The sequence below is a fragment of the Phacochoerus africanus genome, chromosome X (genome assembly GCF_016906955.1).
Source record: "Phacochoerus africanus isolate WHEZ1 chromosome X, ROS_Pafr_v1, whole genome shotgun sequence".
NCBI classification, from domain to species: domain Eukaryota; kingdom Metazoa; phylum Chordata; class Mammalia; order Artiodactyla; family Suidae; genus Phacochoerus; species Phacochoerus africanus.
Window position 1 is genome coordinate 45,123,316 of NC_062560.1, and position 17,093 is coordinate 45,140,408.

Here is a 17,093-nt window from a genome sequence, read left to right on the forward strand (position 1 = left end):
GAAAGAAGGTCGCCACCTGTAAGGCAGGGAGAGAAATGTCATCAGAACTTGACCATGCTGGTACTCTGATCTTGGAGTTCTGGCCTCCAGGATGGTGAGAAGATAAATTCCTGTGGTTCTGGCCACCCTGTCCATAGTGCTATATTATGGTGCCCTGATTGGCAAGGGCTCACCTTAAGCCTTTACTTTCTTTCTTTCTTGGTTTTTTTTTTTTTTTTTTTTTTTTGCTTTTTAGGGCTGCACCGGTGACATATGGAGATTCCCAGGCTGGGGGTCAAATCGGAACTGTAGCTGCCCGCCACAGCCACAGCCACAGCAACAGCAACGCCAGATTCCAGCTGCATCTTCGACCTACACCCCAGCTCACGGCAACGCCCGATCCTTAACCCACTGGGCGAGACCAGGGATCAAACCCACAACCTCACGGTTCCTAGTTGGATTCATTTCTGCTGAGCCACGACGGGAACTCTAAGCCTTTACTTTCGAGGCCCTGAGTTTCATGTCAGAGTCCTTGTACTTGCACCACCTACCTCTGTCACCACCAGCAGTCCTCAGTCCGTGGCCCTCCCATTCCTGCCCCTTGATCTCCAGGCGCTGAGCCAGAGGGTTGTCTTGGAGCCCCAGGGGCGAGGACACTTAGCCTACATGCTGCGCCGTCTGCGCTCCAGGCTGCCAGCCAGGATGTGGAGCAGGACTTCGGAGAAGCAGGTGCATGGGGTGGCAGCAGGGGGGCTTGGGCACAGGTGTCGGCGCCAAGGCTGGGGGTCCCTGGCTGGACCTGGGAGCCTGCTTCCTTTCCATGCGGGTTATCCCGGTATGCTGTCATCCATTTTTCCATCCTCCTCTCTCTTCCTTCCTCTTTCAAAGACAAGCAGAGGGCAGCAGAGGGACACGGAAACTCTCTGCTCTAACACAGGCTCAGCCGGCAGCCTGTCTGCCGGAGGGGCCCTGGGCTGAGGTTTGGCGGCTCCGCTCTGCTCCCTCAGGGCAGCTATGGGAGCCAGTTCAGCCAGGGCCACCAGGATGGGGTGGTGCGGGGAGCGGCCAGGAAGCAGCACTGAGCTTGAGGTTTGCTAGAAGAATTCCAGGGAACCTGGCACCCAGCACCCTGAAGGAGACCTTGAAAAGGACTTTGTAGAAAGATAGAAGCCTTCCCTGTGGAGGAGGCAGGAGGGAGCGTATCATATTTTGGAGATGCTAGATTTTATATATTTATGCATGTAAGACACATATAAGGTTGTTGTGAGGAATAAAATGGATTATATTTTGTGTAGGGTTTAGAAGAGGGTTTGGCACTCAGTAAGCTTAGGTGATTACGACGTCTGGTTGCCGGCCCTCAAGCCCTCAGCCTCTGCAGCTGCCCCGCAATGGGGTGCCCTGAAGGAATTCAGGATGGAGAAAAACAGGATACGGGCCCTAGCTAGTTAAGATGCATATGTGAGGAATTATTTTAATGACCCCAGACTCTTGTATCTTTCCATACAAAGAAAAGCCCTAAAATCATTAACTTGAGATGTCTGTTTTTTGTGATTAGCCGTAACCTTTTGATGTTCGACTCCGGGGTTGTTTTTTTTTCTTTTTTTTTTTTTTCCCCAGCCAAAGGCCCTTCCCTTACGTCTTTGGATCAGTTCCTCGGGGCTAAGAGGCTGTCTCCTGGGCTATCCTTCTGGTCCTAACTCACAACTTTTAGGTTGTGTGTTCTTTTTCAGTTGATCATCATTTTATAAAGCAGTCTCCCTAACCTCACCTCAGAGGTCCTGCATGATCTGGACCTGCCTTCCCCCTCCTCCTCCTGTCTCACTCACTCTTGGATTCTAAGCCGCTTGGAGAGTCTTCCTGTTCTTAAAGAGCCGGCTCTGGAGTTCCCGTTGTGGCTCAGCAGTAACGAACCCAACTAGCATCCATGAGGACGCGGGTTCCATCCCTGGCCACGCTCAGTGGGTTAAGGATCTGGCGTTGCTGCAGCTGTGGTGTAGGCCGGCAGCTACAGCTCCGATTTGACCCCTAGCCTGGGAATTTCCACATGCCTCGGGTCCGGCCCTAAAAAAAAAGAGAGAGAGAGAGAACGCAAGGCAGCCATGCTTATCCTTGAATTTGTCAAGATGGATCTCCGCATCTGCAAAGCAGGAATCACGGAGCGAATCTGAGCTAGCAGGGCACTGAATAATGAGAGGAGTAGGTTGAGTTAATTTCCAAAAACTACTAAAAGTGGGGGATGCGGCTAAAGCAGTGCTCAGGGGAAATGTGTAGCTCTAAATGCCTATAGACCAGAAAAGTTGAAAATCAGTTACCTAAGCTTCCATATCAAGAATCTGGGAGCTTCCTTGTGGCCCAGCAGGTTAAGGATCCAGTGTTGTCACTGCTATGACCCGGGAACTTTTGTGTGCCATGGAAGCAGCCAGAAAAAGAAAGAGAGAGAGAGAGAGAAAGAAAGAAAGAAAGAAAGAAAGAAAGAAAGAAAGAAAGAAAGAAAGAAAGAAAGAAAGAAAGAAAGAAAGAAAGAATCAGGAAAAGGAACAGCAAATTGAACCCTAAGAAAGTGAAAGGAAGGAAATCAGAAAGATAAGAACAGAAACTGGTAAAATGGAAAGCAAATACACAACAGAGAAAATAAATGTCAAAAACTGGTTCTTTGGAGTTCCCGTCGTGGTGCAGTGGAAACAAATCTGACTAGGAGCCATGAGGTTTTGGGTTTGATCCCTGGCCTCGCTCAGTGGGTTAAGGATCCGGTGTTGCCGTGAGCTGTGGTGTAGGTTGCAGACATGGCTCGGATCCAGCATTTTTGTGGCTGTGGTGTAGGCCAGCAGTTGTAGCTCTGATTGGACCCCTAGCTGGAACCTCCATATGCCATGTGGCCCTAAAAAGCAACAACAACAACAACAAAAATTGGTTCTTTAAAGAGACTAATAAACTATTAGTAATTTCTGTTTTTGAAAGAAAAAATATAAAGTATGAGGACTGAAAAGGGAGTGCTATTATTATGAATCCTACAGATATTAAAAGGTTAATAAGTTTTTTTAAACATACGATTTTTCTGGAGTTCCCATCATGGCTCAGTGGTTAACGAATCCGACTGGGAACCATGAAGTTGCGGGTTCGATCCCTGGCCTTGCTCAGTGGTTTCAGGATCCGGCATTGCCGTGAACTGTGGTGTAGGTCACAGACGCGGCTCGGATCCTACGTTGCTGTGGCTCTGGTGTTGGCTGTTGGCTATAGTTCTGATGAGACCCCCAGCCTGGGAACCTCCATGTGCTGCGGGAGCGGCCCTAGAAAAGGCAAAAAGACAAAAAACAAAAGCAAAAACAAAAAAAAAACATACGATTTTCTTTACACTGGAGCCCAAGTGTCAGTCATTGTCTCATTCTGCTGCTTTTGGGTCCATGTGGATCCTCTGTATCTGTGAGGCAGCAGAACTCAGAAACGTTGCTAGTGCATCAAGAAAAATTCATTGTTTAAAATGTAATGGTTTGGATGGAATTGAACACAGTAGCATAGAAGAAAATAGCATAGAGGGGAATGGTATAGAATGGAATGGGGAGTTCCCACTGTGGCACAGTGGACTAATGAGCCGGCTTGTCTCTTGGAAGCACGGGTTTGATCCCCAGCATGGTGCAGTGGGTTAAGGATCTGGCATTGGGTACAGCTGTGGCATAGGTTGCAGCTCTGGCTCAGATTTGATTCCTGGCCTGGGAATTTCTATCTGCCGTGGGTGGGTGTGGCCGAAAAAGAAAAAAAAAAAAGAATGGAAGGGAATGGAACAGAATAAAGTAGGAGTCAGACTTTGTGCCAGGCACTGGGCCTAATTATTGTAGCAGGTAACTCATTAACTGAACAAATATTATGAAACATCTGCTAGTTGTTTGGGACACAGTGGGGAACAAAATGGAAATCTCTACCTTTATGAAGCTTATATTCTTATAAGGGAGACATGGGCAGAAGGCCCTGAGACCACAGGTACAAGGAACAGGCAAAAGAACAATATGGCCTGGAGCTCAAGCGCAATGGATGAAGCCGGAGAGACTAGGGGGTCAGGATAGAAAGTGTGGATTTTAACAAGATGACCAGGACATCATAATCATCCTTAACTCTTTTTTTTTTTCCTTTGGTCGTTTTGCCTTTTCTAGGGCTGCTCCCACAGCACATGGAGGTTCCCAGGCTAGGGATCTAATTGGAGCTGTAGCTGCCAGCCTACGCTAGAGCCACAGCAACGTGAGATCCGAGCCGCGTCTGCAACCTACACCACAGCTCACGGCAACGCCGGATCCTTAACCCACTGAGCAAGGCCAGGGATCAAACCCTCAAGTTCATGGTTCCTAGTCGGATTCGTTTCTGCCATGCCAGGACAGGAACTGCCCCCTTTCTTTCTTTCTTTCTTTCTTTTTTTTTTTGTCTTTTTGTCTTTTTGCCTTTTCTAGGGGCTTATATGGCATATGGAGGTTCCCAGGCTAGGGGTCCAATCGGAGCTGTAGCCGCTGGCCTATGTCACAGCCACAGCAATGCCAGATCTGAGCCGGGTCTGTGACCCACACCACAGCTCATGGCAAGACCAGATCCTTAACCCACTGAGCAAGGCCAGGGATCGAACCCGCAATCTCATGGTTCCTAGTCGGATTCGTTAACCACCACGCCACGACGGGAATGCCCATCCCTAACTCTTATAGTACTTGCTATGTCAGGCATTGTTCTAAGCCTTTAAAAACACAACTCTAGGGAGTTCCCATTGTGGCTCAACAGTAATGAAGCTGACTAGTATCCATAAGGACTCGGGTTCGATCCCTGGCCTCATTCAGTGGGTTAAAAATCCGGTGTTGCCATGAGCTGTGGTGTAGGTTGCAGACTGGGCTCGGATCCCATGTTGCTGTGGCTGTGGCCTTGGTCAGCAGCTGTAGCTCAATTTGCTCCCTAGCCTGGGAACTTCCATATGCCACAGGTGCAGCCCCCCCCAAAAAAGGAAAAAAATTGTTCACAGCAGTCCTATAAAACTCATATAAAAATAATGCCCATTTTCCAGAATGGGAAACCAAGGCACAGGGCGTAATTAAGTGTTCGTCTGACTCCAGAGTCTGTTCTTTTGACCACTATCTTCTGCAATTTATACTACACAGACATCGTATAATCCTGTAGCAGATGTAATATAAATATGCAAATTATTAATGAATGCAAATCAAGAGAAAGATCTGGGGGGAGGTATGCCAGAGGCAGGAAGTGAGAGGGGGTGCCTGTCCACTGTGTGTCAAGTTTCATCTGTAAGCACACATGCCCCATGGAGTTCCCGTCGTGGCTCAGTGGTTAACAAATCTGACTAGGAACCATGAGGTTGTGGGTTCGATCCCTGACCTTGCTCAGTGGGCTGGGGATCCAGCATTGCCATGAGCTGTGGTGTATATCGCAGACGTGGCTCGGATCCTGCGTTGCTGTGGCTCTGGCATAGGCCAGTGGCTACAGCTCCAATTAGACCCCTAGCCTGGGAACCTCCATATGCCACGGGAGTGGCCCCAGAAAAGGCCAAAAAAAAAAAAAAAAAAACACAGGCCCAGAAACACTGACTGCATCTGAGATGCTCCCATTTTGTCCTGTGATCCTAACTGTGGTGTGAAAAGGGGGGAGATTGAGTTAAACTGGCCAAAAGAGGGCTTGTACTCATAGGGCTGGGCCTCCTGTGTGTCTGGGTCCTTTCTTCCAAAAGAGATGAATTCCAGCTTGGGGAAAACGAGGCTTTGGTCTTGGTTTCTTATCTTCATCTCTATCCCTCTGGAATGAGGAAAAGAACAAGAACACAGGAGTTCCTGTGGTTGTGGCACAGCGGAAATGAATCCGACTAGGAACCATGAGGTTGTAGGTTCGATCTCTGGCCTTGCTCCGTGGGTGAAGGATCTGGCGTTGCCGTGAGCTGTGGCATAGGTCGCAGATGCAGCTCAGATCCTGCATGGCTATGGCTGTGGCGTAGGCTGGCAGTTGTAGCTCTGATTGGACCCCTAGCCTGGGAACCTCCATATACCGTGGGTGCAGCCCTAAAAAGACAGAAACCCCTCCCACACACACACACAAGGAAACAGCGGAGAGTGGTCATGGCAGACATGTGGACTCTTGTGAATCCACACATGAGTCACAAGTCCTGAAGATTCCTCCCAGGACTTTTCCCTTGAAATGGGGGTCGAAGGAAGTATAGTCTTTGGGAAGGTGCGGGGAGGTGGCGAGAATGAAACACAGGAAACATGGGTGTGACCAGGGGTAGTGTGGTCTCTTCTAACTTTTTTCATCTTTTTTCAGCCATGGAGGGACAGCAGTCAGACCCCTTTCCCGTGTCGTATCCACAGACTTGACCACATTGTAATGACAGTAAAGAACATCAAAGACACCACTACGTTTTATTCCAAGATTCTGGGCATGGAGGTCGTGACTTTCAAGGTAATTACTTCCCCAAATGGCAAACTGTAGGGCAGATAAAACTTGATTGTAATACTTTAAAAAGTAACCTAGGAGTTCCCGTCGTGGCTCAGTGGTAATGAACCAACTACTATCCATGAGGATGTGGGTTCGATCCCTGGCCTCGCTCAGGGGGTGAAGGATCCGGCGTTGCCGTGAGCTGTGGTGTAGGTCGCAGACATGGCTCCGATCTGGTGTTGCTGTGTCTGTGGTGTAGGCTGGCGGCTATAGCTCCGGTTGGACCCCTAGCCTGGGAACCTCCATATGCCTTGGGTGCGGCCCTAGGGAAAAAAAAAGTAAACTAAAACTCACACACACACACACACACACACACACATACACACGCGCGCGCGCGCGCAAGTACACTCAAGAGCTATGAGAAGAATTTAAAGGATCAATGGAGGAGATTCTAAAATCTGAATAAAAATTGTAAAAGGACCAAAGAGGTGGAGTTCCCATTGTGGCTCAGTGGTTAACGAATCCGACTAGGAACCATGAAGTTGCGGGTTTGGTCCCTGGCCTTGTTCAGTGGGTTAAGGATCTGGCATTGCCGTGAACTGTGGTGTAGGTTGCAAATGCGGCTCGGATCCCTCGTTGCTGTGGCTCTGGTGTAGGCCAGCGGCTACAGCTCCGATTCGACCCCTAGTCTGGGAACCTCCATATGCCGCGGGAGTGGCCCCAGAAAAGGTAAAAAGACCAAAAAAAAAAAAAAAAAGACCAAAGAGGTTGTTCAGAGAAAGAAAATGGAGGGGAAAAAGAAGGGAAGAAATTACCATAGGATGATGCAAGAGAATGTTCCAGTCTTTATACGAAAAGGACTAACTGAATATCCAGAACACTGACACTTAGATATGTTCTTATGAAATTATAGAACATCAAAGTAAAATCAAGCTCCTAGGAGCTTTCAGAGAGGTTAAAAAGAAAAGTGGTTCAGAGTTCCCCGGTGGCTCAGAGGGTTAAGCACCCTGTTGTCACTGCTGTGGCTTGCGCCACTGCGTGGTGAGGGTTCACTCTCTTTTTTGGGAACTTCCGCCTGCCACAGGCACAGCCAAAAAAAGAAAAGAAAAGTAAAGAAAAGAAAAAAGTAGTTCAACTACAAAGGGAAAGGCAATAAGCAGATTTCAGATTTCCCAAGAGTCAGAGACCAGAAGACAACAGAAGAACAACTTCAAGATTCTGAGGGAAAACATTTCAACCTAGAATTCTATGAACAAGCTATTAATCAAGGTGAGCATAAAATAAAACATTCTTTGACATAAGACTCAGAAACTTTGCTTACTTGCTTTGAAAATTACTTGAGAATACACTACAACAAAATGAACGATTAATCTAGGAATAAGAGGAGTTCCCGCTGTGGCACAATGGGATCAGTGGCATTTCTACAGTGCCAGGACTCAGATTCGATTCCCGGCCCAGCACAGTGGGTTAAAGATCCAGCATTGCCACAGATGTGGCGTTGTCGAAAGTGTGGCTCCGATCTCATCCTTGGCCTGGAAACTCCATATGCCACAGGGCAGCCCCAAAAAAGAAAAAAAAAAAAATCCAGGAATAAGAAAGACATCAAAGTCAGGACACAGTGGATCCCAAGAGGAATATCCAGAAATATACGTTGAAAACAATCAGTCCAGTTCAGATCAAGAGAAGGAAAGATCCCACGAAAAAGAGATTCAAAGTAAAAAGGAGGGGAGTTCCCGTTGTGGCTCAGTGGTTAACGAATCTGACTGGGAACCGTGAGGTTGCGGGTTCGATGCGCGGCCTTGCTCAGTGGGTTAAGGATCCAGCATTGCCGTGAGCTGTGGTGTGGGTCGAAGATGCGGCTCAGATCCCACGTTGCTGTGACTCTGGCGTAGACCGGCGGCTACAGCTCCGATTCGACCCCTAGCCTGGGAACCTCCATATACCATGGGATCGGCCCTAGAAAAGGCAAAAAAAAAGAGTGAAAAATGAAGAAGCCAAATGAGGTCTACAGCCTGATACCATTCATAACACACACACATAAAATAATACATGTTTTACGATAACTTAGGAAAACCCAAAGATGAACGTCGAACACGTTTATAATGATTGCCTAGAGTGGGGAAAGGAATGAATGGAGATCAAAAGAATAAAGCTGCAAATAAAACAAGAAAAGGACCTTGCATGGGCCAAGAATGATAGTGAGGCATATGAAGCCTCAACTGCCTGTATTTGGACACACTGGAGTGAAATTTCAGTATATCTAGGATCAAGAAAAGTCAGATGTATTATCTACAAAAGAATGAAAAACAGGAGTTCCGTCGTGGCGCAGTGGTTAACGAATCCGACTAGGAACCATGAGATTGCGGGTTCGATCCCTGGCCTTGCTCAGTGGGTTAAGGATCCGGTGTTGCCGTGGCTCTGGTGGCTGCAGCTCCGATTCGACCCCTAGCCTGGGAACCTCCAGGTGCCGTGGGTGTGGCCCTAGAAAAGGCAAAAAAAAAAAAGGAATAAAAAAACAGATTAACATCAGACTTCTTAACAGCAATAGCAGATTCAGGAAGACAACGAAACCACGTATTTAAAAGGCTGTGGGAAGGGAGTTCCCGTCGAGGCTCAGTGGAAACGAATCTGACGCATCCATGAGGACGCAGGTTCGATCCCTGGCCTCGCTCAGTGGGTTAAGGATCTGGCGTTGCCATGAGCTGTGGTGTAGGTTGCAGAAGCGACTCGGACCTGGCGTTGCTGTGGCTATGGCCTAGGCTGGCAGCTACAGCTCCGATTGGACCCCTAGCCTGGGAACTTCCATATGCCGCGGGTGTGGCCCTAAAGAGCAAAAAACCAAACAGAAAGATGCAGTGGTTTCCTTAAAAGCTGTAAAAGGAATAAATAACAAGGTCCTACTGTACAGCACTGGGAACTATATTCAATATCCCGTCATAAACTCTAAGGGAAAAGAAAAAAATTGTAAAAGGACCAAAAGAGGAACTAAAAATGACGACAGAATTCTATTAGGAGGGGCAGTGAAAGGGGAGGAGCTAGGTCCTCATTCATCTTAGCAAGGAGATACAGAAAATTTCTAAAACTCTCAGACCCAGAAAGAGCGGCACAGCAGTTAGGGACTGTGTTTGGAGACCCTCGGGAGAAAACTCTACGACCCATAAGTTAAATAACATAGAGCTTTCTTTTTCTCCTATTTAACAACCAGTCTGGAGGTAGGCAGTCAGCGCTCGGGCAGTGGCTGGAAGGAGGAGGAAGTGAGTGGGCAAAAAGCACCAGCTCAGTGGGGTGGGGAGGTTCCCAGAAGCCCCACTCATGGCCCCAGCTGACATCTCATTGTCTGGTTCATCTTACCTGGCCTCTCAGCAAGGGATGCTGGGAAATGCAGGTGTTTAAAGCTCGTGGCACCACACACCCCACTGAAACTTGGGTTGTCTTTAAAAGAAAAAAAAAAGGAGACGTGAATCGAGTAGACAAACTGCCATCTCTGCCATGAGGAGTATAAACATATTATTTGGGGATATGGAAATAATTTTCCAGAAGAAAGAAACACATACACACATTGAGAGCAGCAGCCTCTGGGGAATGAGACTACAGTGGGACCACAGGTTGCTGGTTTTCATCATAAGCCTTGTTCTATTTTTTCGGAATTCCTATCATGGCGCAGTGGTTAATGGATCCGACTAGGAACCATGAGGTTGCAGGTTCAATCCCTGGCCTTGCTCAGTGGGTTAAGGATCTGGCATTGCTGTGAGCTGTAGTGTAGGTAGCAGATGCGGCTCGGATCCCGTGTTGCTGTGGCTGTGGCATAGGCCGGTGGCTACAGCTCTGATTCGACCCCTAGTCTGGGAACCTCCATATGCTGTGGGAAGCGGCCCTAGAAAAGGCAAAATAAATAAATAAATAAGCTTTATTCTATTTTTTTTTAAACCTCCGTGGGGTAGGTAGGGGGTTTTACCTCACACTCATCTTGGAGGTTTAGTTTCAGGTTGTTTTCGCTTCCCAAATAGGGAGACCGGAAAGCACTGTGTTTTGGAGACCAGAAATTTAACCTCCACGAGGTGGGAAAGGAATTTGAACCCAAAGCTGCTTGCCCAGTCCCTGGTTCCCTGGATATTTGTCTGATCACAGAGGTGCCTTTGGAGGAAGTGGTCCAGCACCTCAAGGTGAGTCAGCCTTCCCCTCTTTTGAGAAACGTGCTGCAGATTCTGTGAAAAGACAAGCATGACTCAAACCTCAGACACAACAGGTTTTGTCACATCCAGATGAGCCCTATATGCAATTGTTTACTCATTATTTTTGTTGACATCATTTTTTCCTATAAACAAATGCATTTTATGTTTTTGTTTTGTTTTGTTTTTGTTTTTCTCTTTTTGCCTTTTCTAGGGCCGCTCCCACAGCATATGGAGGTTCGTTCCCAGGCTAGGGGTCTAATTGAAGCTGTAGCTGCTGGCCCATGCCACAGCCACAGCAACTCAGGATCCAAGCTGCCTGTGCGACCTACACCACAGCTCACGGCAACGCCAGATCCTTAACCCACTGAGCGAGGCCAGGGATCAAACCCACAACCTCATGGTTCCTGGTCGGATTCGTTAACCACTGAGCCACGATGGGAACTCCCAACAAATGCATTTTAAAAGAAAACTTTAGAGTTCCCATCATGGCGCAGCGGAAACGAATCCGACGAGGAACCTCAAGATTGTGGGTTCGATCCCTGGCCTCGCTCAGTGGGTTAAGGATCCAGTGTTGCCGTGAGCTGTAGTGTAGTTCACAGAATAGGCTCGGATCTGGTGTTGCTGTGGCTGTGGCGTAGGCCAACAGTTGTAGCTCTGATTGGACCCCTAGCCTGGGAACCTCCATATGCTGTGGGTGCAGCCCTAAAAAGACAAAAGACAATTTAAAAAAAGAAAAGAAAACTTTATATCACCCTTTTGAAAAATATTATACCTCAATCCTTTTTATGTAAATACATTTATGTAAAAAGAAAATGTTCAGGAGTTCCCTGGCGGCTCAGTGGGTTAAGGATCAGGCATTGACACTGCTATGGCTCGGGTTTGATCCCTGGTCCCAGAACTTCCACATGCCACAGGCGCGGCCAAAAAAGAAAAGAAAAAATAAAATGTTTAACCAAGTAAATGAAAACCCATGATATTTGGGCATAAAACATGGGGCTGCAAAAACAAACAGCTATAAAAGCATTTCAATGTTATTTGAGTCTAGCCACTTCCATGCCCCCACTCTCTGGGCCTGGCATTGCAAAGGGGGATTTGGCAAGTGGTTAAGGAGGGGCCAAGGACTTGGCATCCACCAGAGACTTTCTTCTTGGTATAATCAGAAGGTCTGAAAGAGGATTGAAGAGGGAATAATTTCTGACTCACCATTACTTAATTTAGTGTTCCTTTAACACTTAAAATGATTTCACGTGAGGAGGTCATCGGTTCTCCTTTTGGGGAATGCAGATGGAGGTATTAAATATATTTTGTGCAAATTGATCTGGACTCCTTTGGAAAATATCAGTGAAAAAAAGTCTGCTTTGGAGTTAAAGTGGGTAAATTATAGGGGTTAAGGGTATGGACTTTGGCCCAGGCTGTCTTTATTTTGGTTTTTGTTTGTTTGTTTTTTGGGTTGTTTTTTTTTTTGTCTTTTTGCCTTTTCTGGGGCCGCACCTGCAGCATATGGAGGTTCCCAGGCGAGGGGTCTAATTGGAGCTGTAGCTGCCAGCCTATGCCAGAGCCACAGCCACGCAGGATCTGAGCCATGTCTGTGATCTACACCAAAGCTCCCGGCAACACCGGATCCTTAACCCACTGAGTGAGGCCAGGGATAGAACCTGCAACCTCATGGTTCCTGGTCGGATTCATTAACCACTGAGCCACGACGGGAACTCCTGTTTTTTGGGTTTTTTTTGCCGCAGCATGCAGGGGCTTGATGTGGGATCTTGGTTCCCAGAGCAGGAATCCAACCCAGACCACGGTGGTGAAAACACTGAGTCCTAACCACTAGACCACCAGGGAACTTCCCAGCCGAGACTGTCTAGGTTTGAATTCTGACTCTGCCACTTACTAGATAACACGAGGTGCATTATCATCCCCCATCGACAGATCAGGAAACTGAGGGACAGAGCGGTTAGGTACTCTGCTGGAGGTCAGCCAGCTGGTGAGCAGCTGGAGCGGAGGGAGGGAGGGAGAATGGTAGGCGATACAGAAGGACACGGAGGTCTCCCAGGCCACTGTAAGGAATTGACCTTCGGTGTGACACGTGGACTGTGATGAATGACTTTTGTTCTCTCTTCCCACCTCAGGCTTGTGATGTCCCCATTGAGGAGGGTCCAGTCCCCAGAACAGGGGCAAAAGGGCCCATTATGTCCATTTACTTCCGAGACCCTGACAGAAACCTGATCGAGGTGTCCAACTATATGTCCTCATGATGGAGGCGAGCTCTCCGCCCTGCTGTCCCCTGTGATGTCACCCTCTGTCTTCCTTCCTGCAAAACTTCATCCCGGGCCCAGAGACCTCCAAGGACGGAGGACTTGCGCACGTCACACATCTGGCTGGGGGGCGGGGGGGAGGGTGTGGATCTGGGGTGGGTTTGGGAACGAGATGTCTGAACGTCCTCCATCCAAGCTGCCCCCATACATTCATAATCTTTCCATTAACACGAACTCTTCCTTGTTATTGTCTCAGCATTATGTGTGGGTCTCTGGGCTGTTTGGGGGTCAGGAACCAGAGTATGACATCTCTGGGGACCAAACTCAGGGTTATCCCCTTGAGATTCAAGACCCCTGACAGATTTCTCCTTGTCGGTGAGCTCATCCATTTTTACCCTTTTTTTTTTTTTTGCCTTTTCTGGGGCCGCATCTGTGGCATATGGAGGTTCCAGGCGAGGGGTTCAATCGGGGCTGTAGCTGCCAGCCTACACCATAGCCACAGCCACGCGGGGATCCAAGCCGAGTCTGTGACATACACCACAGCTCACGGCAACGCCCGATCCTTAACCCACAGAACAAGGCCATGGATCGAACCCGCAACCTCATGATTCCTAGTTGGATTCCTTAACCACTGTGCCATGACGGGAACTCCCATTTTGATCCTTTTTTGATTCACCTCACTCCTCCCAAGTGCTGCCTGCTGTTTCCTCCACCCCGAAGGCTTGACTGATCTCTGGTTCCCCAGATCTCTGATTCCCCTGAAGCTTTCAAGGGCCAACCCAGATGCTACTGACTCCTCCTGGGGCGCCTGAGCTGGTCTCACCCCTGGGGAACGTGGCGCTTCCTACCTTTGGATGTGGTAGGTTCAGACTGAGCTCAACTGCGGCTCAGCTCCTGACAGAAACAGGAATCCATTTCCCTTCCCCCACCATTCACTCATGGCATCAACCAACGAACATACATTGAGCACCTACTGTGTGCTTGGCTCTGTTCCAGGCATTGGAGAGTGTGTGTTGAACAGAAGAGTCAGGCATATCTATGTCTGTGGAGCTGCCATTCTAGGGGGAGAAACAGAAAAGAAATAAAATTCAGGAGTTCCCGTAGTGGCTCAGTGGTTAACGAATCTGACTAGGAACCATGAGGTGGCGGGTTCGATCCCTGACCTTACTCAGTGGGTTAAGGATCCAGCGTTGCTGTGAGCTGTGGTGTGGGTCGCAGACGCAGCTCAGATCCCATGTTGCTATGGCTCTGGCGTAGGCCGGCAGCTACAGCTCTGGTTAGACCCCTAGCCTGGGAACTTCCTTATGTCGTGGGTGTGGCCCTAAAAAGACAAAAAAAAAAAAAAGGGGTTGGACTCTGGAGATCCTCTGAAGACAGAGACTGGAAGAGTTCACCAAGACAGAACATGTCAACTTAGAGAAGGCCATTTAGAGTTCTGAACCAAGAGAAGGAACCAGCAAAAGAGACAGGCAAAGAGGAAAGGGAAGAGTACAGGTCCCGAGCAAATAAGAGACAGATGAAGGAACATGTATGAGAGTTTCTTGGAGGTGAGGGAGCCCCTAGTCTTGTGGACTCTGGTCTCTGCACAGTCTCCAGGTGGTAGTTCAGCCATGGCCCTATGAGTTAATTCCCAGGGAGCCCCCCCGCCCCAAATGCTGGGAATAGAGGATGGTTAAAGATGGGCTTCAGCACTCAAAAAGATTTGCCCATAGCAGGTTTCCAGTCTATTTTTACAAAACGGTTTGCTCAGCTGCCTCGGAATTCACATGTTATATGCCCAGAGATAAATAATTTATGGAAGGAAAGGCAGCACATGGGTGGATGAATGAATGGGTAGGTGGACGATGGAATAGATAGCCTGGTATGCCCTGCCCCTGGAAAATCTCTTGCACATGTGTGTGTACAGACAGAGACATATGAGTGTGTAAGCTGCAGGTTTGCTGTAACAGGGAAAAGACTGGAAACAACCCAAATGTCCATCAGCAGATGAATGGTTAACCAAACTATGATGTGTCCGTTCCATAGACGACTCCTCAGCAACCAAAGGGGATAAACTTATGGGGCCATTATTACCGGATACCAAAACCAGACGAAGACATAACAAGAAAAGAAAACTACATACCAATATCTCTTATGCATATAGAAGCAAAATTCTTCAATAAAATACTAGTAAATAGAATTAAGTGACATAAAAAAAGCATTATATACCGTGACCAAGTGGCCTTTACCCCGGGAATGCAATATTGGTTCAACATACAGAAATCAATCAATGTAATACACCATAGCAATAAAATAAAGGACAAAACCCACATGATCTTCTTCAAAGATGCAGAAAAAAATGTTTGACGAAATTCAATACCCCTTCATGATAGAAACCCTCAACAAACCAGGCACAGAAGATAACTTCCTCAACCTGATAAAAGGCATCTATAAAAAACCTATAGCTAACATCATATTTAATGGTGAAATACTGAAAACTTTCTCCTGAAGATCAGGAACAAGACAGGATGTCCCCTCTCACCACTTCAATTCGACATTGCACTAGAGGTTCTAGCCGGGGTAATCAGGCAAGAAAAAGAAATAAAAGGCCTCCAACTTGGAAAGAAAGGAGTAAAACTATCTCCAATTACAAATGACATGATCTTGTACACAGAACATCTTCAAGAGCCCACAACGAAATCATTATATATACAAGCTCAGCAAGGTTACGAGATACAAGATCATAAAAAACTTAATTGTATTTCTATACCCTAGCAAAGAACAATTCACAAATGAAATTAATAAAACAATTCCAGGAGTTCCCGTCGTGGCGCCGTGGTTAACGAATCCGACTAGGAACCATGAGGTTGCATGTCCGGTCCCTGGCCTTGCTCAGTGGGTTAAGGATCCGGCGTTGCCGGGAGCTGTGGTGTAGGTCGCAAATGTGGCTTGGATCCCGTGTTGCTGTGGCTCTGGTGTAGGCTGGCGGCTCCAGCTCCAATTGGACCCCTAGCCTGGGAACCTCCATATGCCGAGGGTGCGGCCCTCGAAATGGCAAAACGACCAAAAAAAAGAAAAGAAAAAAAGAAAACAATTCCACTGGGAGTTCCTGTCAAGGCTCAGCGGTTAAAGAACCCGACGAGTATCCATGAGGATATGGGTTCGATCCCTAGCCTCTCTCAGGGGGTTAAGGATCTGGCATTGCCATGAGTGAGCTGTGGTATAGGTCGCAGATGTGGCTTGGATACCACGGTGCTGTGGATGTGGCATAGGCTGGCAGCTGTAGCTCCGATTAGACCCCTACCCGGGGAAACTCCGTATGCTGTGGGCATGGCCCCCCAAAAAAAAGAAAAAGAAAAAGAAAACAATTCCATTTACAATAGCACAGAAAAAGAAAACTTACTAATAAATTTTACAAAAGATGGGCAAGACTAGTACACTGAAAACTATAAACATTGTTGAAAGAAATTAAATACCTAAATAAATTTTAAGACATCACAAGTTCATGAACTGAAGACTTTATAGTGTTAAGATGGCAATACTCTTCAAATTGATCTATAAATTTAGTGCAATCCCAATCAGAATCCCAGTTTACCTCTTTGCAGAAATTGATAAACTTACCCTAAAATTCAATAGCTGGGGACCCAGAATAGCTACAATAATACTGAAAAAGAAACACAGAGTTGGAGGATTCACACTTCCCAATTTAAAAACTTAATACATAACTATGGTAATCAGGACTGTGGGGTGCTGGCATAAAAAACATATATACATAGAATCGAAATAGAATGGAATAGAATTGAGAGTCCAGGAGTTCCCGTGTGGCTCAGTGGGTTAAAGATCTGGCATTGTTGATGCAGTGGCATGTCGTTGCTAAGGCATGGGTTCTATCCCTGGCTCAGGACCATCTGCATGCTGTGGGCACAGCCAAAAAAAAAAAAATTGAGAGTCCAGAAGTAAACTTAGACATCGTGGGCAAGTGATTTTTGACAAGCGTGCCAAAATAATTCAATAGGGGAAGGAATGATCTTTACAACAAATGGTGCTGGGACAGCTGGATATACACATGCAAAAGAATTAAACTGGAGCCCTACTTCACACCATATAAAAAATCAATTCAGGAGTTCCCGTCGTGGCGCAGTGGTTAACGAATCCGACTAGGAACCATGTGGTTGCGGGTTCAGTCCCTGCCCTTGCTCAGTGGGTTAACAATCCGGCATTGCTGTGAACTGTGGTGTAGGTTGCAGATGAGGCTGGGATCCCACGTTGCTGTGGCTCTGGCGTAGGCTGGTGGCTACGGCTCTGA

The 17,093-nt window shown here is 47.4% G+C and overlaps 1 protein-coding gene and 1 long non-coding RNA gene across 2 annotated transcripts in view; one reads left to right on the forward strand and one right to left on the reverse strand.

The window, feature by feature from the left end:
• The first annotated feature begins 616 nt into the window (after positions 1–616).
• On the forward strand, positions 617–12,937 carry GLOD5 (glyoxalase domain containing 5). The gene is made up of 4 exons (XM_047764488.1): positions 617–708; positions 6,271–6,408; positions 10,392–10,547; positions 12,683–12,937. The coding sequence occupies exons 1-4, from the start codon at positions 646–648 to the stop codon at positions 12,806–12,808; spliced, it is 483 nt and encodes a 160-aa protein (XP_047620444.1). The 5' UTR covers positions 617–645; the 3' UTR covers positions 12,809–12,937.
• The window catches only part of LOC125118256 (uncharacterized), a 33,598-nt gene continuing 25,792 nt past the window's right edge, over positions 9,288–17,093 (reverse strand). The window contains exons 4-5 of the long non-coding RNA XR_007132804.1: positions 13,783–13,866; positions 9,288–9,816 (exon numbers count right to left, since the gene is read on the reverse strand). This is a non-coding gene — a long non-coding RNA (uncharacterized LOC125118256). The remainder of the gene's footprint in view (positions 9,817–13,782; positions 13,867–17,093) is intronic.

Bases quoted from the DNA above. Each gene is read 5' to 3' on its own strand.
- GLOD5 (XM_047764488.1), top strand. From the start codon at position 646: ATGCTGCGCCGTCTGCGCTCCAGGCTGCCAGCCAGGATGTGGAGCAGG. The intron at 709-6,270 runs GTGCATGGGGTG...ATCTTTTTTCAG, and splicing joins GCAGGACTTCGGAGAAGCAG to CCATGGAGGGACAGCAGTCA. The intron at 6,409-10,391 runs GTAATTACTTCC...CTTCCCAAATAG, and splicing joins TGGAGGTCGTGACTTTCAAG to GGAGACCGGAAAGCACTGTG.